General features: G+C 40.8%; 1 protein-coding gene across 1 annotated transcript in view; it reads left to right on the forward strand.

Annotated features, from left to right (window-relative positions):
• Positions 1-23,939, forward strand: part of LOC126419485 (odorant receptor 43a-like) — a 58,530-nt gene extending 34,591 nt beyond the window's left edge. The window contains exons 3-5 of the mRNA XM_050086673.1: positions 4,598-4,699; positions 21,771-21,926; positions 23,803-23,939. Coding sequence (XP_049942630.1) covers positions 4,598-4,699; positions 21,771-21,926; positions 23,803-23,859 — 315 coding nt within the window. The 3' untranslated portion in view covers positions 23,860-23,939. The remainder of the gene's footprint in view (positions 1-4,597; positions 4,700-21,770; positions 21,927-23,802) is intronic.
• The last annotated feature ends 451 nt before the right edge of the window (positions 23,940-24,390 follow it).

The following is a 24,390-nucleotide window of genomic DNA, read 5'->3' on the forward strand; positions in this document are numbered from 1 at the left end:
ACCACCCCTGAAGCTTACATCAAATGCCCTTCTTCATACGCAATTAATCACACTGTTCTTCGGTTTCTATTCACTTCCTCGAAGGGATATTAAGCTAGGAATGACTACCCGCAACACTAGTAAAAACAACGAAGTCTCCTAGAAGACTGAAAGAGACATCAAGTGAGCTGCTGCTGAAAAATGTTCCAAATATGTAGCAAGAGCTCAACGTCTGTTACATCAAATCCACATAAGATTTGGAAACATTGTTTATTAAAACGTGATGAACTACCAGAAACAAGTCATTCTAAAAAGATTGGAAAGGATTTAGGAAACGATAATCGTATGTCTTAAGGACACTACCAATTCGTTGGCTTCGCCTGGACACGGTAGTTTACACTTCCCTATCACACACTTGTAATAACAGAAAAAGTCATACATATGAACTTACGACCAGTAAACATGTTCTTGTCGCAAAGAAATCTATACGGACTAATGTTTATCTTTCGTCCGTTAACCATGAAAGTCTTGAGTGTGTGTAAATGAATTTAACTGAACTAGAACTAATCGTGATACGGACACATCCTTGAGAACCAAGACTAGAATAAACATAGGCCACGAACTGACAAACACTATGAAAGATCGTGGCCCTAGCATTGAATCTTAAGGTGGGGACTTTACATTTTATCAGATGTAATAAGGGAGACCAAATTTACACGAATCAAGGACATGATTTAAGTGAACTCTTCGCATTACTACTAAAAGCATTGGAATGGACTGACATCTAAACAATTCATTGAGCAGAGAGATGTACAAGCCCAGAACATGGTCTACGAGAGTCAGAAAAGTAGACTATCAGTTGGCAATGTGATTTGGTGGGAGTGCTATACATATCTGGGAGTCACATAAGTATCAGACTTTGTGCATTTATGTCAACCTGGCTACTGTATCTATTACGGTGAGTGTTTGTATGTGCGGAAAGCAAAAGAAGACCCATGCAAATGAGAATGCACTGACGAACGAGAGAGAGAGCGATATAAATCATGAACCTGTGCTCCTAGCTTGTGATAGTCGTAACATGCCTCAGCTCCTAATTATGCTCACCACTTCGGTCCGCGCGATATGTGCAGGGCGGCGACACCGTACGATGCTAGAATCACCCTGCCTAAGAGTCGAATACTGGTCCCCAGCCTGCTGAAGGAGTCTGCTAATCCAGTTGAGAGTGCAGCTCGTGGAGTACCAAGTCCAGAAATGAAGACATTTTCTCCGTTGTCAGTTAAGAACTGACTGTACCGTTATTCCCACCAAGAATCTTGGCAACCAATGATCTTTATAGTTATAATGGTCCACCAGTGCATTAATTGTTTCCTTAACAGAGTATTCCTTCAAAAAGAGACAAAACGTAAATAAAAACAGCAGTCTTCATTTCTTTCCCACTATTCTAAAAAGCTTTCAGCTACCTGTTAATACCTAATGATGACACAACAATGTCAACAGTCAGTGCCCTCTCAAGCAGCGGCCAGCCTTGCATCACTGGTTCCGGGGTAAGCTAGAAACGCTTTTCTCGAGGCTAGCTGCAAACTCTACGGCGTCATCTGAACCTCTGGTATGTCAGAGCTGTTTTACGAAGTTTTTTGGGAAGATGGGAGACGTTTATAAGCTGATTGCACCTACCTAAACGTGGCTATAATGCTAAGCTCCTCTCCACAGGGTTCTGACACGTGGAACGAATTCTTGCGACTTGGCCGTCCAAACTGGATACTTGCAATAAATCGCACAGTATGCTTGGGGCCAGTATGTCTTGGAACATAAGACACAAACAGCCGATTGAGATGGCAGAGACTGGACATTCGCACGTGCAACATGAAGCTCGGTTCATCTGCTGAGCAGAGCTGCAACTCTGGGTCAGCGCTGGTGAGGGACCGATGCATAACTAAATGGACTGAGATGGGGGACAGCCGGTTCTCGGAAGTGAAATCTGCAGGTATCTTTTCGGAGGACGGCGCTCTTGTGGCCACGGACAGAGGGTTTTGTATAGGAGTAAGCGCATGATTGTATGTATGTGCTGGAGCGCTGTATATTAAATGAATATATATATATATATATATATATATATATATATATATATATATATATATATATATATGTTGTAAGCGTGTAAGTGTAAAAAACGAATTGTTCGTATGGCATTGACGGACGGTAGTTCCCACCTGGGGGAGTTCGGGAGTCGAGTTGCAAGGCTTTCCAATTGACGGCACACTCGACGATTTGCATTCCATGATGATGAGGACAACACAATACCCAGTCCCATGTGGAGAATATAGATATACACCATATGGTACTTTAGTAGGTATATATTAACACACGAATGTTCGAGTGCAACATTGTGTCAAAATTTCAAAGCCGTCATTGGAGAAGTTCAATACACGTATATAAATAATAATATAACGTATAAATATATAAACACAAATTTAAGTGTTCTTCGGTTCAAAGTCTTAAATCTCCTATTCACTGACAGCTTTGAAATTGGGACACAGTGTTGCATTCAAATACATGTATGTTTCTACATATCTTCTACAGTATCACATATAACGCGAATATGTAAGAATCATTGGGAAATAGGAGATGGGTAGAAACAGGGGACAGAAGGAGATAGACAAAGAGGGCGACGAGAAGATGCACATAGGGGAGGTGGACATAGACAGAGACGGCTAGAGAAAGTGACAAGACGAGATGTAGTGAGAAGGGGAGGGGAAGATGGACAAGGAAAGGAAAGAGGAGGCGATGGACAGAAAGAGGGGAAGAGAGAGGGGCAGGAAGAGATGGAGAGAGAAGGGCAGGGAGAGATGAGCATAGGAAGAGAGGAAGAGATAATTTTAAGAGAGAGAGGGGTAAGGAAGAGGAAGTGGGCGAAGAGAGGGGAGGGGTATATGGAAAGAGAAAAGGTGGATAAGGATTCTGTACATCCAGTTCCCATACACGTTAGAAACGTGTTCCCTTTTCACTATTTTGTTTTTAACCAGACTGAACTACAGCAATACTTGGCAGGGAATAGCTAGATATAAAAAGTCCGTGTAGTACAAGAGTAACGATATTGTTCTTTGATTTTGAGTGCTATGATTCAGTGCGATAATTAATCTTCTATTTATTGTAGGCTTTGTACTGAATAATCCGAATGTGTAAAATTGTCAATCTAACAACTAAATAGAATAGTCTGAATATCGACTCAGAAATTCAGCCTCCTAGATAAGATTACGCAAATTTACAAATCATATTATAAATTAATCACAGTTTACTATTACAATCACCTTTCTTTCTTAAGTACTTCAGTATTGAGGGTATGTGATGCACACATTAGTTAACAACACAACATTTATTCCTTTTATTCACTGGAAAAAATACTTTGCCTGAGAATGCATTCCGCATAGCTACTTTCACAGTGATAAATTAAACATTTTCTCTGAAAATTCTTCAAAATATGTAGCAACTAATCGACTCATTAAACTCTAATGCTGAAGTAAGGTCTAATCAAAATCCATAGCATAAGTGAGATTCGTAAAATTTCTGTTGTGTCTTTTATATTTTCTAATAGTCAACGTGCAGAATGAATGTGAATACATCCATGTTTTATCCATGTGTATAAATGTCTCCCGAAGCTAACTACACTGACAGTCAAAGATATGCAGCTTGCAGTAAAAATGGCTCGAAATAAAATAGTATTGTGTTATAGAAACATTTGTTCCAGTGTTGCAATGGAAGGGCTGGCTTAGTTTAGTTTAGCTTTAGTTATGTCATGTTCCGTGGACCATTTTCGGGATTATTTTATCGATATAATGTGGAGCAAATCAGATTACAAGATATATATACACACATGAATAGTTCTAGTACTGAAAGTTTTAGTTCTACACATGCAACTACATTTAGAGGTACATTTCATTTTTTTCTTTTTTTTACCATTTCTGAAACAAAAACTCGTCCATGGAGTAGACGGAGTTTTCCAAAAGAAATGACTTTAATCTAGATTTAAAACTTGATCTCCTACCTGCCAGACACTTTATGTTGATGAGGAAATGATCAAAGATTTTTGTTGCTGAATAGTGTAGTACTTCTTGAGCAACCTTGGACGACTTTACCTTCGGGATGACGCCAACTTCGTTATTTTCGCCCTCAGGAATGCTAATCATACATCTTCAATCTCCGAAAATGGTAAATAAAGTGAAACTGGTGTTAGAAATTTTTTGGGTTGGTGTATGTGCACATAATTATTCTGTCTCTTGGTGTGTTGTCTTCTCGAAACAATCAGCAACATAGAGAGCTACGCTAGACAATATTTGTTACGAAATGTGGAGAAAGTCGGAAGAAAGAAGATATATGTCCAGTTAGTGTACAGAATTTTCTCCTTCTGCGGATAAAATAAGGATTTATTAGAGGAGCAGGAAGATCTTCACTTTCATGTACATGGAAGAGAGTAGAAAGAACACAAAAACAGACTATGTATTGCAATGAATTCATGAGAACCGTAACCAAGAACATTGTTTTTCACTTTGTTACTGCCTTCGTGATTCAAGCCACACATTTTTTTTTCAGGTTCTTACGTATGTCTCTTGATTTTTCGCAGAGTGAAGAGTTCAGTGCGGTACTGAAATGTGCATCTTTCCTTACAATTCCTGTCGGCCAGCTGTATCTTTATTGTTGGGCAGCGACTAATGTAACAGCACAGGTGAGCATGGGATCAACCTCGAACGCTGATAGACCAACTTGTGTCCATACTTTTGTCGGCAATGTCCACTACCGTCATTCATCTGATATGAGGCTCATATCTCTCAGGAAACCAAACCAAGGTGTTTCGTTTATTAACGCTATCATTTTTCTGTAACCAATTAATGGTGGCTCAGAAAGAGAGCCGGTTTTGATACACCAAAGTAAAGAAAATTATTTTTAAGTAAAACATAAACAAAATACCGAAACATATTCATCTAACCTTCCTGCATGATAAATGAAAAATGTGAGGCGAATGACCACTACTTAGCTGGCTTACAATAGCTCTGTCCATAAAATTCACTATGACTCCACGACAAGATTCCACATCCATTCAGCTGACAGGTTGTCGAATTTCCTGCTTCAAATCATGGATGTTTCGGAGTCTATTGGCATACAACATTGACTCAAACGATCTCAAATGAAAATGTCACAAGGAATTAAATCCTACGACCCTGGTGGCCATTGCGCAAAACGGGGCCATCCGGGAACCACTCATGGAGCAGCTGAATTGTTTCGCGGGAAATTGGGCAGATGGCTGAATTTTGTAGGGGTGGTAAAGGTGAACACACCGGAGAGTTCTCCGTAATGAAGAACAGCTTATGCCCAATTGTTGAGAACGGTAACGAACTCTTTTCATTGGGCTAACATTCACATTGTCACGAAACTTCACAACGTTATTCTCACTTCGGCTAGAAGCGAATAATTTCTTATCCACTGTCACTCAATTAGAGAACAGAACCAATATATATAACAAATAATAGCAAAATTGGACTTTATTGAACTTACGACATACACAACCGATCTACGTACGTTTGAGGTACCTCATCATCACCATCGTCATCATTAGCCTTTAGACATCCACTGCTGGAATAAGGCCTGGTCCAGTTCTTTCCATGCTTCCAAGTCACTCCTGCACGTTTTCTTGTGTCAGTTATCCACCTCCTATTAGGTCGTCACACAATATTACTTTTACCTCGTGGCACTGAGCATAGAATTTTCTTGAGCCATCTACCATCGATTTGCCTAGTTATATGTCTCATTCACCGTTTCGTTTTCATAACAATCATAGTTACATGTTCAGCTGCAGTCTGTTTCGTGATTCATCTGTCCCTCCTGAGCAAGACTCAGTTTTTGATGGTTTTCACACTGAAAAGCCAGGTCTCAATATCCTAAGTCAAAACTGTTAATAGCCACTCATGATACGCTTTTCTTTTCACAAACATAGGAAGTTAAGTTTTGCTTACTCTACTCATTTTATCGAGATACCTTAGGTCGTTTTTATCCTGACGCTTATTTCCTTTGCTGTCCACCCAGTCGCTAATTTCAGTTACCCTAAATACGAGGGCTCTTCCATATTGATTTAGAATTCATTTCTCCCCATCAGTGAAGGTGCCCCATTTGCCTCGTCATTGCATTTGCAAATATGTAGTACTTGGGTCTAACTGCATACTGTAGGTTAGTCATCAGAAGTGTTATCCCTTCTAACTCATTTTCCCAACTTCTGTCATTATGTGATCTAACAACATTGACTGTGATAATCGTGGACAGCGCAGGCAAGCCGGTTTTGTGGAAGGAGGGCGTAAACATTGAGGATGTAAACAGGCAGCTGATGTCAGTGGGAGGAAATCGACAACTCTTCTCCACATAATAGTCGAAAAACCATGGTTACCCTTACTGAAGTTGTGTTCCAGATACTGCCACACCCACCGTATTCTCCTGACTTGGCCTCTTCTGGTTGCCTGATTACCTACTATTCGCTGCTATGAAGGAACTCCAGCTCGGACATCTTTTTCTACAGAGTTCAATGAATTTCGAGTTGCTAGTGGGCGCGAAACACTCCACAAAAGTAGTTCAAGAGCGCCTACAGTAATTACAGGGCCTAGTCAGGAGAATATGGCGGTTGTGGCAGTAACTAGAGTGCCATTTCAGCGATGGCAGCCATGGTTTTGCAGCTCGTACGGGGACGAGCATTGTCGTGTTACAAGAGCGCTTTTCGTAATAGAGTTCTTTATTAATTGACGAAAAGTTATCGAGTAAAACTGAAGTAATATCTGGCGTTCCTCAAGATATTGTTATATATCCTATGCTGTTTGTCATCTGCATAAACGAGTCAGAAGAAAATCTTAGAAACATTGATTGCTTGCATATGTTGCTGTCATTCACCGACCTATAAAGTCATCAGATTAACAGAACAAATTGTACAACAATTTAGACAAGATATCTGTAAGGTGCAAAAGTAGCAATTGAATCTAACTAATGAAAAGTGTGAAGTCATCCACATGTGTACCGAAAGGAATCCGCGAAGTTTCTATTACATGATAATCCAAACAAAACTAACGCCTATAAATTCAATTAAATATTTAGTGATTACAATTACGAATAACTTATGTTGGAAGGATCACATAGATAATGTTGTGGGTAGAGCAAACCAAAGACGCGTTTTATCTTCAGAACACTGAGAAAACGCAACAGCTGTATTAAAGAGACTACCTACATTACGCTCGTACGTCCTCTTCTGGAGTACTGCTATGCAGTGGAGTATCAGCGTCAGATAAGATCAACATAGGCCATCGAAAAAGTATAAAAAAGGGAAGCTTGTCTTGTAGTATCGCGAAATAGGGGAGAGAGAGCCGTGGATATAATACGTAAATTGGGTTTCAATCAATAAAACAGGCGATTTTCGTTGCGGCAGGATTTTCTTATGAAATTTCCGTCACCAAGTTTTTCCTGAGAGTGTGAAAATATTTGGTTTTGCGCACGTCTACATAGGGAGGCACGATCATTGTAATGAGATAAGAGAAACCAGAGCTCACATAGAAGGATTTAAGTGTTCGTTCTCCCCTCGCGGTGTTTGAAAGTGTAATGGTAGGGAAATAGCATTAAAGTGGTTCAATGAATCTTTACCATGCACATAATTCTCAGTGGCAGAGTAATCAAGTAGATGTAGATGTACTAAACATGAAAGTCCGTGTGCCATGTCACACATGTTTAGTTTTTCCTAAATCTTCGGGAAGTCGGAATTTTGCATGAACTCGGTAGGTAATCGTTAAATGCTTTATTAATTAATACTGGACAAACGTTCACCACGCAGCTACACCGCAGCTGTTTGAACACTTGTGTCGATAGAAATCAGAGGGACAGTGCTACATCGACACACAAGGTAGCACCCGTTGTTCACACTAAATCTTATTGTTTATTGTTTTGATTATAAGAAATTGTTTTTGAAAACCTTGAATTTAAAAACAAATTATTTTGTAAAAAGTGATTTCTAATTCTATGTTTCATCACAAACTCTGAAATAATGGAAAGATGTGATTTTTCTGACGGGTGGGTGATGGGGAAGGAGCGTTTGTATGGTTTTGAAGATGTGCGTTATGGCACCTAACATTTTAGAAGTTAGGCTCTGATCCACAGAAAATGCAATACATTATTTTATGTGTGCAGCTCTAGCAGAACTAGGTGACTGATCAAGGACTGTAAATATTTACTTTGATTTAACAGAATCATTTCATTGTGAAGATAATTCAATACATTCGCGTAAGTTCATCAATGGTTCGCTTGTTATCGAAATTCAATCGTGCCAAGGTGGATCATACATCAGTGAGGTCGATCATTGTAGGTCTTTGGAGCTGACTGCAGGCGGAAAGACTTGCAGGTACCGTGCTCAAGATCTCGTACAGAAACTGAATGCTGCTATCTTTACTATACGAATAATCTCCGCTGTGTCTGACACAAACTCGAACGCTTGTTTACCTTTCGTACTTTCACTCTGTTATCTCATATGGTGTTATGTTTAGCGGACTCCATGCATTCACTCAGAACATTCTTTTCTCAGAAAACCACAGTCAGATTAATAAGTGTAAGTACTCGAACTTGGTGTAGGTCGTCCTTGAGGTGTCTCCGAAATCTAATTCTGCCATTTCTGCACATATATTTCATCTTGAGGTTTGCTGTTGACAAGATTGACTCATTCAGAGGAATTTGTAACATTCACTCAATGAACGCTAGATAGAAAGATGATATGAACTTAGATAACATTTCCTTAATCATTGATCTATTTAGGAATTTCAGTTTCTGTAGGCTTACAACCAAATCATTGAAGGGGAACACGAACAGCATCTCTCTTACTACACACCCCTGGGGCACAGCAGCCATCACATCAGCATCTGAAGATGACTCCCCGTCCAGGTTACTGTGCTCCATCATGTCCTTCAGGAAACTTTAGACTGCCGTAAATCTTTCCAGACATCAGATTGGATAGTGTCTTCTTTATAAAGCATCGATGTGATACTGAAGCACAAGATTGCCGGAAGCACAGAAATATCACATAATCCTATCTGTACCCCTGGCACTGAGGATACCATTCTTAAGAATAAGACTTGAGTTTCACATTATCAGCATTCTCAAAATACGAGCTGCTTTTTCTAAAGCATGTTATACTTTTCCAAGTAAGTCATAAGGTCTGAACTAGCAATTTTTTGCATGGTTATGCTACAGATACATTTGAAGGATGTAGGACAGCACTACGGTGGATCTATTCTGCTTACTATATGTAGCTAAATGAGGCCAGTGTTCTTTCATAATAGGAAGAAATGGGTATCAGTTGCCCAGAAATCTGGAACTGTCGCTGGTTTCCCGAATTACTTGGGCGCCGTTGCTGTGAAACACGTTAAGAATCGTCTACCCTGTCAAATCGATCCATAACAACTATAAAGCATATTCGTCTATAGTTCTGAAGGCAATAGCTGAAGCAGAATACCGAAAACCTTATGCGATCGATTGCGATGCTAACGTTTTCCAAATCTGCCGACTGTCGAGATCTATCATTAATGGCTCCAAGGACCCACCTGAGAACCAGCGCGTTCCACGCACACAGAACCCCAAAACGCCCTATTATCTCATAGGAGTTAATTCTAATAGTTCAGAAGGACGTGTAATGTACTTTTAGAATACTTAGAAACAAATTGAGAATCTTCCATCGCGCAATTAACTAGTATCCTGACTATCCTACGGATAAAGTGAAAACTTGTGGAGTTTTGCACAATTTCGAACGAGAGCGAGATGGAAATCACATTGTCCATCCCGGGTTTTGAAGATGTTCCCTGTGAAAAGAAGAAAAATCTGTCAACTTTATTAAGAAAAAATGTAAGAGATGTGTTGGAAGATGACATCATGACTGAAGGGGTTTCTATGAGATAGCGATAAAATATGATTCACCTTAATGGTCATAAAAGACAGTATACTGTATTATAATTTGATATGTATTTTAAATATATGTCACTGGTAATTTTCTTAGATTTCAAGTCATTTCGCTTTAAATTTCCTCAGAATCGCGATGAGTTTACAAATTGTCGTAATGTTGTTATTGTAGTGGTCTATAGACCAAAGACTGGTTTGATGCAGCTCTCCATGATGCTCTATCCTGTGCAAGCCTCTTCATCTCCGAGTAACTACTGCTACCTACATCCCCCTACCCCCCCCCCCCCCCCGGTGCTTCCCGTACTAAATTGGTGATGCCTTCATGTCTCAGAACGTGTCCTACCATACGATCCCTTCTTTATTACCACAATTTTCCCTTCTGCCGAATTCTATTCAGTACCTCCTCATTAGTTACGTGATACACCCAACTAACCTTCAGCATTCTTCTGTAGCACCATATTTCGAAAGCTTCTATTCTCTTCCTGTCTGAACTGCTTATCGTTCATTTTTCAGCTCCACACATGGTTACACTTCATACAAATACCTTCAAAAAGATCTCCCTGGCAATTAAATCTATAACCGACGTTCATAAATTTCTCCTCTTCAGAAACGCTTTTCTTGCCATTGCCAGTCTACATTTTATATCCTCCCTACTTCGACCATCATCAGTTATTTTACTTTCCAAATAGCGAAACTCATTTACTACTTTAAATGATTCATTTCCTAATCTAATTCCCTCAGCATCACCTTATTTATTTCTGCTACATTCCATTATCCACGTGTTTGCTTTAGTTGATGTTTATCTGATATCCCTCTTTCAAGATACTGTCCATTCCAATCAGCTGTTCCTTCAAGTCCTTTGCCGTCTCTGACAGAATTAAAATGTCATCGGCTGACATCAAACTTTTTATTTCTTCTCCGTGAACTTTAATTCCCACTCCAATTATTCTTTTATTTGCTTTACTTGTTGATCAGTATACAGACAGAATAACATCGGGGATAGGCTACAAGCCGGTCTCACTCCCTTCTCAACGTCTGGTTACCCTTCGTGCCCCACGGCTCTTATAACTGCCACATGGTTTCTATACAAATCGTAAGTACCCTTTCGCACCCTGTATTTTACACCTGCCACCTTTAGAATTTTAAAGAGAGTATTCCAGGCAACACTGTCAAAACTTTCTCTACATCTGCAAATGCTTTAAACGTAGATTTGCCTTTGCTTAACCTATCTTCTAAGATAAGTCGTAGGGTCAGTATTGCCTCGCGTTTTTCTAAATTTCTTCGGAGTCCGGACAGCTCTTCCCCGATATTGGCTTCTACCAGTTTTTCTGTTCTTCTGTAAAGGACTCGTGTTAGGATTTTGCAGCCATTACTTTTAAAATTGATAGTTCGGTAATTTTCACACCTGTCAGCGCCTACTTTCTTTGGAATTGGGATTATTACATTCTTCTTGAAGTCTGAGGGTATTTCCCTTGTATTACACATTTTGCTCACCAGACTGTAGAGTTTTCGTAGTGGCTGGCTCTCCAAAGGCTATCAGTAGCTCTAACGGTATGTTTTCTGTTTCCAGGGCCTTGTTTTGACTTAAGTCTTTCAGCTCTTTGCTAGATTGTTCACGGAATATCCTATCTCCCTTCTCATCTTCCTCTAAGTCCTCTTTCCATCTCCATAGCATTGCCCTCAAATACATCTCCCATTTACAGAATACACTCCTTCCACCTTTCTGCTTCTCCTTCTTTGCTTAGGACTGGTTTTCCATCTGCGCTCTTAGTATTCCGCACGTGGTTCTCTTTTCTCCAAAGATCTCCTTCATTTTCCTGTTGGCGGTATCTGTGTAACCCCCCATGCTTTTAAAACCTTAAATTTGTCCTGTAGCTATTTCTGCTTAGCCATTTTGCATTTCCTGTCGGTCTATATTCCCTTTCACCTGCTTCGTTTATTGCATTTCTATATTTTCTCTTTTCATTAATTAAACTGAATATGTCTTGTGTTACCCAAGGATTTCTACAACCTCTCGTCCTTTTCTGCCTGCTTGATCCTCTGCTACCTTCACTATTTAATCTCTCGAAGCCACCATTACTCTTCTACTGTATTCCTTCCCCCTGTTCTACATCTACATCTACATCTATACTCCGCGAGCCACCTTACGGTGTGTGGCGGAGGGTACTTATTGTACCACTATCTGATCCCCCCTTCCCTGTTCCATTCACGAATTGTGCGTGGGAAGAACGACTGCTTGTAAGTCTCCGTATTTGCTCTAATTTCTCGGATCTTTTCGTTGTGATCATTACGCGAGATATATGTGGGCGGTAGTAATATGTTGCCCATCTCTTCCCGGAATGTGCTCTCTCGTAATTTCGATAATAAACCTCTCCGTATTGCGTAACGCCTTTCTTGAAGTGTCCGCCACTGGAGCTTGTTCAGCATCTCCGTAACGCTCTCGCGCTGACTAAATGTCCCCATGACGAATCGCGCTGCTTTTCGCTGGATCATGTCTATCTCTTCTATTAATCCAACCTGGTAAGGGTCCCATACTGATGAGCAATACTCAAGAATCGGACGAACAAGCGTTTTGTAAGCTACTTCTTTCGTCGATGAGTCACATTTTCTTAGAATTCTTCCTATGAATCTCAACCTGGCGCCTGCTTTTCCCACTATTTGTTTTATGTGATCATTCCACTTCAGATCGCTCCGGATAGTAACTCCTAAGTATTTTACGGTCGTTACCGCTTCCAATGATTTACCACCTATGGCATAATCGTACTGGAATGGATTTCTGCCCCTATGTATGCGCATTATATTACATTTATCTACGTTTAGGGAAAGCTGCCAGCTGTCGCACCATGCATTAATCCTCTGCAGGTCCTCCTGGAGTACGTACGAGTCTTCTGATGTTGCTACTTTCTTGTAGACAACCGTGTCATCTGCAAATAGCCTCACGGAGCTACCGATGTTGTCAACTAAGTCATTTATGTATATTGTAAACAATAAAGGTCCTATCACGCTTCCCTGCGGTACTCCCGAAATTACCTCTACATCTGCAGATTTTGAACCGTTAAGAATGACATGTTGTGTTCTTTCTTCTAGGAAATCCTGAATCCAATCACAAACCTGGTCCGATATTCCGTAAGCTCGTATTTTTTTCACTAAACGTAAGTGCGGAACCGTATCAAATGCCTTCCTGAAGTCCAGGAATACGGCATCAATCTGCTCGCCAGTGTCTACGGCACTGTGAATTTCTTGGGCAAATAGGGCGAGCTGAGTTTCACATGATCTCTGTTTGCGGAATCCATGTTGGTTATGATGAAGGAGATTTGTATTATCTAAGAACGTCATAATACGAGAACACAAAACATGTTCCATTATTCTACAACAGATTGACGTAAGCGAAATAGGCCTATAATTATTCGCATCTGATTTATGACCCTTCTTGAAAATGGGAACGACCTGCGCTTTCTTCCAGTCGCTGGGTACTTTACGTTCTTCCAGCGATCTACGATAAATTGCTGATAGAAAGGGGGCAAGTTCTTTAGCATAATCACTGTAGAATCTTAAGGGTATCTCGTCTGGTCCGGATGCTTTTCCGCTACTAAGTGATAGCAGTTGTTTTTCAATTCCGATATCGTTTATTTCAATATTTTCCATTTTGGCGTCCGTGCGACGGCTGAAGTCAGGGACCGCGTTACGATTTTCCGCAGTGAAACAGTTTCGGAACACTGAATTCAGTATTTCTGCCTTTCTTCGGTCGTCCTCTGTTTCGGTGCCATCGTGGTCAACGAGTGACTGAATAGGGGATTTAGATCCGCTTACCGATTTTACATATGACCAAAACTTTTTAGGGTTCTTGTTTAGATTGTTTGCCAATGTTTTATGTTCGAATTCGTTGAATGCTTCTCTCATTGCTCTCTTTACGCTCTTTTTCGCTTCGTTCAGCTTTTCCTTATCAGCTATGATTCGACTACTCTTAAACCTATGATGAAGCTTTCTTTGTTTCCGTAGTACCTTTCGTACATGATTGTTATACCACGGTGGATCTTTCCCCTCGCTTTGGACCTTAGTCGGTACGAACTTATCTAAGGCGTACTGGACGATGTTTCTGAATTTTTTCCATTTTTGTTCCACATCCTCTTCCTCAGAAATGAACGTTTGATGGTGGTCACTCAGATATTCTGCGATTTGTGCCCTATCACTCTTGTTAAGCAAATATATTTTCCTTCCTTTCTTGGCATTTCTTATTACACTTGTAGTCATTGATGCAACCACTGACTTATGATCACTGATACCCTCTTCTACATTCACGGAGTCGAAAAGTTCCGGTCTATTTGTTGCTATGAGGTCTAAAACGTTAGCTTCACGAGTTGGTTCTCTAACTATCTGCTCGAAGTAATTCTCGGACAAGGCAGTCAGGATAATGTCACAAGAGTCTCTGTCCCTGGCTCCAGTTCTGATTGTGTGACTATCCCATTCTATACCTGGTAGATTGAAGTCTCCCCCTATTACAATAGTATGATCACGAAACTTCTTCACGACGTTCTGCAGGTTCTCTCTGAGGCGCTCAACTACTACGGTTGCTGATGCAGGTGGTCTATAGAAGCATCCGACTATCATATCTGACCCACCTTTGATACTTAACTTAACCCAGATTATTTCACATTCGCATTCGCTAATAACTTCACTGGATATTATTGAATTCTTTACTGCTATAAATACTCCTCCACCATTGGCGTTTATCCTATCCTTGCGGTATATATTCCATTCTGTGTCTAGGATTTCGTTACTGTTCACTTCCGGTTTTAACCAACTTTCCGTTCCTAATACTATATGCGCACTATTTCCTTCAATAAGAGATACTAATTCAGGAACCTTGCCCTGGATACTCCTGCAGTTTACCAATATTACGTTAACTTTTCCTGTTTTTGGTCTCTGAGGACGGACGTTCTTTATCAACGATGATAATGTCCTCTCTGGTAAGCCGTCAGGTATTTTATCGTTTCGACCAAGGGGGGGTCCCTCTAACCTAAAAAACCCCCGTGTGCACGCCACACGTACTCTGCTACCCTAGTAGCTGCTTCCGGTGTGTAGTGCACGCCTGACCTGTCTAGGGGGGCCCTACAGTTCTCCACCCAATAACGGAGGTCGATGAATTTGCAACCATTATAGTCGCAGAGTCGTCTGAGCCTCTGGTTTAGACCCTCCACACGGCTCCAAACCAGAGGACCGCGATCGACTCTGGGCACTATGCTGCAGATATTAAGCTCAGCTTGCACTCCGCGTGCGATGCTGGTTGTCTTCACCAAATCAGCCAGCCGCCGGAAGGAACCAAGGATGGCCTCAGAACCCAAGCGGCAGGCGTCATTCGTTCCGACATGTGCTACTATCTGCAGCCGGTCACACCCAGTGCGTTCAATAGCTGCCGGAAGGGCCTCCTCCACATTACGGACGAGACCCCCCGGCAAGCACACCGAGTGCACACTGGCATTCTTCCCCGACCTACCCGCTATTTTCCTGAGGGGCTCCATAACCCGCCTAACGTTGGAGCTCCCTATAACTAATAGGCCCGCCCTCTGTGACTGTCGGGACCTTGCCGGAGAATCGGCCACTGGCCCAACAGGCGAGGCATCCTGTGGTGGCTCGGAAACGATGTCATCACCACTAGGAAGCACCCCGTACCTGTTGGAAAGGGGTAAGGCAGCTGCCACGCGGCCAGATCCCACCTTCGCCTTTCGGCCAGGCACGCGCGAGCCCACCACTGTCCGCCATTCACCCTGGAGTGATGGCTGACCGGTAAGATGCTCACTGCCGGAAGACGCAGCGACATCAGGGGTTCCATGTGATTCCAAGGCCACCGAAGTAGGCATAGGTCTCACCACAGTTGCCCCAACGCCACTACGAGCCGACGCCTGCGCCTCGAGCTCGATGAGCCTAACAGACAAAGCCTCCACCTGCCCCAGAAGAGTGGCCAATTCTCCTTGCGTCCGCTCACAACAACCACAGTCCCTACACATGACTATGTTCTGGTCAATCGTTGCCTAATGCTCCCTCTGAAACCTTCTACAGTCTCTGGTTCTTTCAGTTTGTCCAGGTCCTATTTCCTTCAATTCCTGCTGCTTTGTAGTTTATTCAGTTGTAATCTGCAGCTCATAACCAATAAATTGTGGTCAGAGTCAACGTCTGTCCCCGGAAATGTCTTACAATTTCAAATCTGGTTCCAAAATCTCTTGTAACTATAATAATCTTTCTGAAACTCTCCGGCGCCTCCAGGCCTCTTCCATGTATACAACCTTCTCTCAATATTCTTAAACCAAGTTTTAGCCATGATGAAATGCTCCGTGCAAAATTCTATCAGGGGGCTTCCTCTTTCATTCCTTTCCCCCAGTCCATATTCACCTTCTACTTTTCCTTGTCTTCCTTTTCCTACTATCACATTCCAGTCCCCCATGAGTATTAAATTTTCGGCTGCTTTAAATGTCTGAATAATTTCTTTCATCTCGTCATAGATTTCTTCCTTCTCCTTCTAATCTGCGGAGCTGTTTGGCATATAAGCTTGTACTACTGTGGTGGATGTGGGCTTTGTATCTATCTTGCCTACAATAATGCGTTCACTGTGCTGTTCATAGTAGCTTATCGGCGTTCCTATTTTTGTACTCATTATTAAAGCTACTCCTACATTATCCCTATTTGATTTTGTACTTATAACTTCAACAATTCCCATTATATCCATTTCCCTTTCTAAACTTTTTAACCTACCAGCCCGATTAGGGGATCTAACATTTAACGCTCCGATTAGTAGAACGTCAGTTCTGTTTCTCCTGATAACAACGTCCTAATGTACCATGTCTCTTATTAGACAAAAATGCATTTTTCGATATCTACCAAATTTTAGTTTTAGTGAGCCCATAATCATCGAAGTCGTTAAAAATTTCAAAACAAACGTCTTTCCATGCTTTCTGCGTCTCTCATACTTAAATTTTTCACATGTTGTGCCCGACAGCACTGGTTCAGATAGCACTGCAGAAATCCGGGGATTCACCTCAACATCTAATAAATGCCTCATTTCATCAGAAAAACTGCTGTACACCCTTCAGATAGCACTGCAGAAATCCAGGGATTCACATCAACATCTAATAAATGCCTCATTTCATCAGAAAACTGCTGTAACAACTTTCCAAAAATAATAATAAAATATTAAGAGATCCAGTTGCTATCATGTTAAAACAGAAACTGAACCAGACGTGTGTGAATGCCTGATCGCTTTCTGTCCCCTGAACATGAGTTCTCAGCTTATGGAAACCTGATGGAGCCTGTTCGTGTCGAGGGAGTATTCGGTACCCTACTGTTACCACTAGGTACCGAATAAAAAGTGAAGAAACATTTCACATCTGTGCAAAGCGACCAAAAAAAACTAAAACCAACCGAATCTAACGGAAATGCACATGTGTGAAACACCAGGCCTAAGGCACATGGGGAGAAAGACAATCGGTACACCACTGTAAGAGGACAAATACCCGTAATTTTCGCGACATAATAATTACGATTGATTTACGCTGAAGGACGCAGTATGTTTCTTTTACTCATTTTGGATCGTGAGTAAGCCTCTCCGCTAACTAGAACATCTTTCTACGAATGCAGTCAGTTTGTTGGGCAGTACTTCGACACTCTAAAACACACTAAACAAACTTGTGACGCATCATGTGTTTTCTTTCAGTATTTATGTATCCCTAATCTAACGTCGTAATGGCTCCAGAAAGAAGAACAACACCTAAAAATTGGCGTAATAAGGCCACTGCAAGCGTGCCCCCTACATGGGTGAATTACATGTTCTTCGGTTTATTGCAGTAAATGAGAAATAATTCCTTCTTCTTGTGGTGTTCATACAGCTGTCGTTGAATCCCTCATATCTGTTGCATCTGATTCTATCTTCTAAAGCTTCCTCTCCTTCTACCAATCCTCTTTTTTTTCATGGTCCCATTTTCTCCATCTAACATTCACTCTTCGTCGTTTCTTTTTCCTCTAAGGACGGTACATCAAGGTTTGCTTTCGCCATCTGTCGTCCGCCAATGTGTTATATGTCCACAGACGAGACCTGTTCTTCTGTTCTATCTGCCATACTCCCTTGAGTCTCGATCATTGCCCTAATAGTTCTGTTTTTCATGTGATCTCTTTTTTTCTGGATGTATTCCAGTCTCTGCCTTCTTCTAGCGTTTTTGCCCTCTACAGCTCTCTCGAGTACTACTGAAGTTATTGTCTGATATCTTAACAAATGTACTGTCATCCCTTTCCTTTTTCTTTCCAGTGTTCTCCATATATTTCTTTCCTAAGCGATCCGCGCAGAAGCTCCTTATATCTTACCTTACTAGCCAACTTAATTTTCAGCACTCGTCTGTAGCACCACATCTGAAATGCTTTGATTCTCTTTTGTTCTGGTTATCCCACAGTCCATGTTTCACTACTATACAATGCTTTTCTTTAAACGTACATTCTCAGAAATTTCTTCCTCAAATTAAGGTATATGTTTGATACTAGTAAGACATCACTTGGCCAGGAATGTCCATTCTGCCAGTGCTAGTCCGCTTTTGATGTCTTCCTTGGTCTGTCCGCCACTGTTTATTTTGGTACCTAGGTGGTAGTATTCCTTAACTTCATCTACTTAGTGAATATCAGTTCTCATCTTAAGTTTTCGCTGCCTTCATTACTTTCGTCTTTCTTCGATTTACCCTCAGCCCGTGTCGTTTACTCATTAGACTACTCATTGAACTCAGCAGATCATGTAATTCTTCTTCACTTTCACTGAGGATATCAGTGTCGTCAGCGAATCGTATCACTGATATCCTTTCACCTTGAATTTTGATCCCTCTGCTGAAACTTTCTTTGGTTTCCATCATTGGTTCTTCAATGAACAGATTGAACAGTAGGGACGATAGACTAAATACCTGTCTTACACCCTTTTTAGGCCAAGCACTGCGTTCTTGGTCGTCCAGTCTTATTATTCCCTCTTGGCTCTTGTACAAATTGTGTGTTACTCGTCACTCCCTATAGCTAACTCCTATTTTTCTTAGAATTTCAAATATCGTCCACCGTTCTGCGTAGTCGAAAGCCTTTTTCAGGTCGACAAATTCTATAAACGTGTCTTGATTTTTCTTTAGTCTTGCTTCCATTATCAACTGCCACGTCACAATTGCCTCGCTGGTGCTTTTACCTTTCCTTATCCCGGTCTCATCGTCATCTAACACATCGTCAATTTTCTTTTCCATTCATCTGTGTATTATTCTTATCAGCTATTTGGATGCATGAGCTGTGAAGCTGATAATGCAATAATACTAGCATCTGTCAGCTCTTGCAGTTTCGGAACTGTTTGGATGAAATTTTGCTAAAAGTGACGCGATGTGTCACCAGAGTCATACATTATTCACACTAACAAAAATATTCGTTTTGTTGCCATTTCCCGCAATGATTTTAGAAATTTTGATGGAATGTTTCCTGTCTCTTCTGCCTTATTTGGTCTAAGTCCTCCAAAGCTCATTAACATCTTGATTATAATAATGAATCACCTTTATCTCCTAAATCGACTCCTCTTTCTTGTTCTATCACATCGGGCAAATGATCCCCCTCTCAGAGGCCTTCAATGCACTGTTACCACCTATCCGCTCTCTCCTCTCCAGTGGCAATCTTTATGTTAGCACCCTTGCTTTTAATTTCACGAAAGGTTGTTTTGACTCTCGTATATGCTAAGTCAGTCCTTTCAACAATCATTTCTTTCTTTGCAACATCTGTGATTGCCCTTTCTAGGGGTATCCATTTCTCTTCAACTCTACTGCCTAGTGAGCTATTCGTTATTGGTACATCTACAGCCTCAGAGAACTTCAAGCTTATCTCGTCATTCCTTAGTACTTATGTACCCCACTTCTTTCCTTATTTATGCTTCCTGACTAATGTCTTAGACTTCAGCCTACTCTTCCTCCCTGCTACATTGTAATCTGAGTCTATATTTGTTCCTGGGTACGCCTTAGAATCCAGTATCTAATTTCGGAACCTCTGCTTGACCAAGAAGTCTTCTAACAGAAAATTTCACGTATCACCCGGTCTTTTCCAAGCAAACCTCTTCCGCTTGTGATTCTAGAACACAGTATTCGCTATTACTAGCTGAAACTTGTTACAGAACTCAATTAGTCTTTCTTCTTTTTATTCCTTATCCGAAACCCATGTTCTGATGTAATCTTTTCTTCTGCTCCTTCCCCTCTAACTACACTCTAGTCGCCCATGACTACTAGATTTTCATCTCCATTTACGTAGTGTATCACACTTTCAATATCATCATATACATTCTCTAACTCTTTTCTTGCAACGTCGGCATGTGTACCTGGTCTATCGTTGTTGGTTTGGGTTTGCTGCCGATTATGATAAGAAACGCCGTATCTCCGAACTGTTTATAGTAACACACTCTCTGCCCTACCTTCCTATTCATAACGAATCCTATTCCCCTACTCTTCTGCTGTTGTTGATATTACCCAATATTCATCTGACCAGAAATCCATCTCTTCTTTTCATTTCACTTCACTGAGCCGTACCACACCATGGTTGAGTCTTAGAAAACCCCTTTTAAGATTTTCTAGCTTCGCAACCACTTTCAAGCTTCTGGCATTCCAGGCCCCGATTCATAGTACTTTATCCTTTCGTTGAATATTCAGTCGTTTTCTCATTGTCACCTTTCTCTCTTTCATAACAGTCGCATCTGTGGATCATTATAAGCTCCACAATAGTTCTACAGCGCATACTCTTTACTTTCCAACTCATCTTACAAGACGATAACAGACGGTATAGCTCCTAAGTAGCTGTTTTAACATAAACTACTTGTTGCTGCACTCCATGATTACTTTTTGGGTCTTCTTAGGTTACTCTTCAAACATTTAAATTTTTACATATTTTTAAATGCTGGCCATTTACCAATGTGCGTTCTACATTTGTCCAATGCGTAGGTATCCAGGTTTCTGAAAATTTACTTTCAGTCCCCACTTATCATAAAGTTCCTCCTGCCGATTCTAGATGGGCCAGTCGGGCGCCCCCTATTGCATTGCCGTTCTTTCCAGCGATGGTATTGGATGCGGTATGAAAGGCCATCCTTTACCTCTTTGATAGCTTAATCACCACAGTTTTGCACTGGTTCTATTCGAATAGACAACTAGACAGTCAAATATCTCTACAATAGATGAGATTTATATTGCATTAATTCTATGTGATCTCATTCGTGAAGTTTGTACTAAAGTTTGATTTTAAGGTAAGTACGTACTAATATAAATTTCTGTATATTAGAATACTTAAATGCTCACTTATGTACATATTTTCTGTCACTAATTTGCTTGCACATTTTATTCCACAGATTCAGTTTGATGATAATATTTTGAAATGTTTAACGACTAGTAAAGAACTGTGCTATTAAGACCTTCCTATATTTCAAAGTTGTGCCAAATCTGTGTGGTCACCTGCCTTTAGCATGGATGTATTTCTCCATCCAGTAATAATTTCAGAAATGGAATAACCCATGCTTCTGACTCCGACTACCATTTTCCGTTTAAAGACTGTTAACTGTTGTCGTGGAGCCATAATCGCTTCGGAAACCTTTTCACATGAATCAGCGGAGTCCAAATGACTGCTCCTCCAATGATCTGCCCTGTTATACCTTGTGTACGCGATTCCACGACTATCTGTACATGCGCTCATCATTATTCCATGATTTTTCTCACTTCAGTATACTTCCCACATATGTTCTTTAAGTCAAATATAAAATAACAAAACTGCTAAAACATACACCCAGTAATGCTTACGGTTTTCAACAGGCAGAGGCGGTCTCGGCAGCAATATACAGCTGCTCTTGGGTGGACGCTAGTGAGCGTTTCAAGCGTGCTCTGAGGCTCATCATCAGTCGCTCACAGAAGCCGCTGGTTCTCACCGCCGGACACCTCTACCCCATCGACAAGGGAGCGTTCCTCACGGTTGGTATACTACTGTCTCAACTGAGTCAGTAATAATGGCTAACGTAAGATAATCCACGCTAATATAAATCAGAATCACCTCGGATAGTATTTTTAAAATTTCATACCGTTATGACCGATTGAGCTAGTAGAACATCCTCAGGTGACCATGCCAACAGTCTCTAAAAGACATCTCGATAGAATTGAGTCAGTATTGTAATCATCCAGCAACTGGTCAGTACGTTAGCTGACGGTATGGGGTTGTAGACGTCAGGATCAGACCTGACAGTAATCCTTCGGAGATGGATGAGTCGTGGCTCGATGACAGATGGCTTGCTGCGCCCAAAGACTGTAATAAAACACTATTAGCAAAAAAGCATATGTTGGTCCCCAATACACGGTCACTATTCACGGTAGCCAACAGTAGCGGCGTACGGCAAGGTGCTAGCCTCACTGGAATGCTCTGAAACCACGCGTTTTCCGCTCTCTCGGTCGCTGCAGCAGTGGAAGCACGTACTCAGCACCCTACGACGTCGCAGCAAATGGGCGTAAATTGGCCAGTATTGTCTGCACTGCCTCTGGTGTTAGCAGCAAAGGTCAGTGAATTAACAGAGTGCTCTCTTAAAACACTGAAGATTGCTCCTCAGAGAGCATTCATTGTCTCTATTCAGAATGTGCGACGATGGACTGTGTTAAAAGCAAATGCCGGAGCATGATGAGCTCATAGGCTATACATCAACCACCAGGCTGAAGCATGGTGAGCAGTGAGTGGAGGCAACTTGGTATCCTGCGTACACTTGATCCTAGAGTCCTGCTTTCATCCCAATTTTAAAATGGTCTACGTAGTAAGGGGCAGCGGGACTTAGGGTATGCACGGAATTCCGAACAACAGTGCAGCTCGTCGATTTTCACACTGATAAACACGGGCAGATGTGAATGAAGTGATATAAGAACTAAGGATCAGGAGCTCGAACCCCAGATCTTCGACTGTGTAGTCTGGCAGGTAACCATGTTACACATATTCTCTCCATCTCTGACAGATAATAGCAAGCAAGATGACTGTTAAGACGTAATGGCGCAAATTAGATAATATCAGTTTCTCTTATACCGTATTTTAACAACATTAAACGGTTGTGTATTCAATTTCAAGGGCTTCCGTATCACATGACATGTCTTTCATTCATCTATCATTATTTCTATCGATACATATTTTTTGAAGCCTATTTTTCATGCATGTAATGTAAACTAACTCGTTCCGGACACATCAATGAAAGAATAGTTCAAATGATCCATGGAATACATAAATAACAGTGAGACATCAGAGATAAAGTTACACATTATTATGGCAGGCCAAGTAGTATCTTTTGAATAGTTCACTGAACATTAAATTTAATTTTGTTACTATACAGCCAGAATTCCTATGTGCAATTTTCCCGTTTTGTCCACAACAATCGTACTGTCCCACGCACTTCAACTCTGGAGTACGACCTAAGTTGCCCCGCCATTTCACTCTCACATTATGCTGCTCCTGCTGTCCACACCACAGCAGTGCTGTGACTGCAGGAAACCAGGAACGTATACTCTCTTCTGACAATGTTCCACTGTTGCTGTGCAATGGTCTTAGCCTGGGACATCAACTGTAACTTGCTGTTTGAAGTTCCCTCGTAACTAACACAGACTTAAGATACATTTATGGTGCACATTTAGGATTGCTGAACAACCGAAATCACAGTTAGTTTAAGTACGTCATCTATGAACTAGTGTAATTCATACGTGTATTTCAAACAGATGTATGTTCAATAAGAAATGTGTAGGCATCGGAATAAGATAGAAAATAATAATTTCATTAGTGTACATTATTGTTTATGATGTTCACATTAAAGAATTCTTTTTTCAGTTGGTAAATGCCTCTTACTCATACTACGCATTGCTGAGTCAAATGTACAATCGCTAGAGGCGTCAACGACAAGAGCCAGCACGTATGACATAGCCGAAGAAGAAGGAACGGGCTTAATACATACGACAAAATTGTCTACTTCTTCATTCATCCAATACACAAACCCATTTTCAACTAATAATACTTTAATTAAATTCTTTTCTGTGACATAATAAGCAGTGTCCTTTTTTAATCATATTACTCTGTTGTGAATGCTGTCAGAGCATATTATCAGCTATGTAGTTCAAAATATTAACCTTTTATATTTTTATCAATTTTTTTTTAAAATTCTGAGATACAAATCTAGACAGCTAACAAATTTTAAGTAACTGTACAGGCTACATAATTGAGCCAAATAAATAATGATTTACGATATTGAACACCAAATGGAATAAAGAGATTCCAACTAAAAATGTACCATTTTCAGAATTATCAATATTTCAAAAACGTTTTAATTTGTTGGTCTACGATGTACCTTCTGGAATAGCAAAAAAAACCTAATTTATTTAATTTTTTCACCGAAAACAAATACTGCAAATCAAATGAAGC

The sequence above is a fragment of the Schistocerca serialis genome, chromosome 9, assembly GCF_023864345.2.
Source record: "Schistocerca serialis cubense isolate TAMUIC-IGC-003099 chromosome 9, iqSchSeri2.2, whole genome shotgun sequence".
Lineage (NCBI taxonomy): Eukaryota > Metazoa > Arthropoda > Insecta > Orthoptera > Acrididae > Schistocerca > Schistocerca serialis.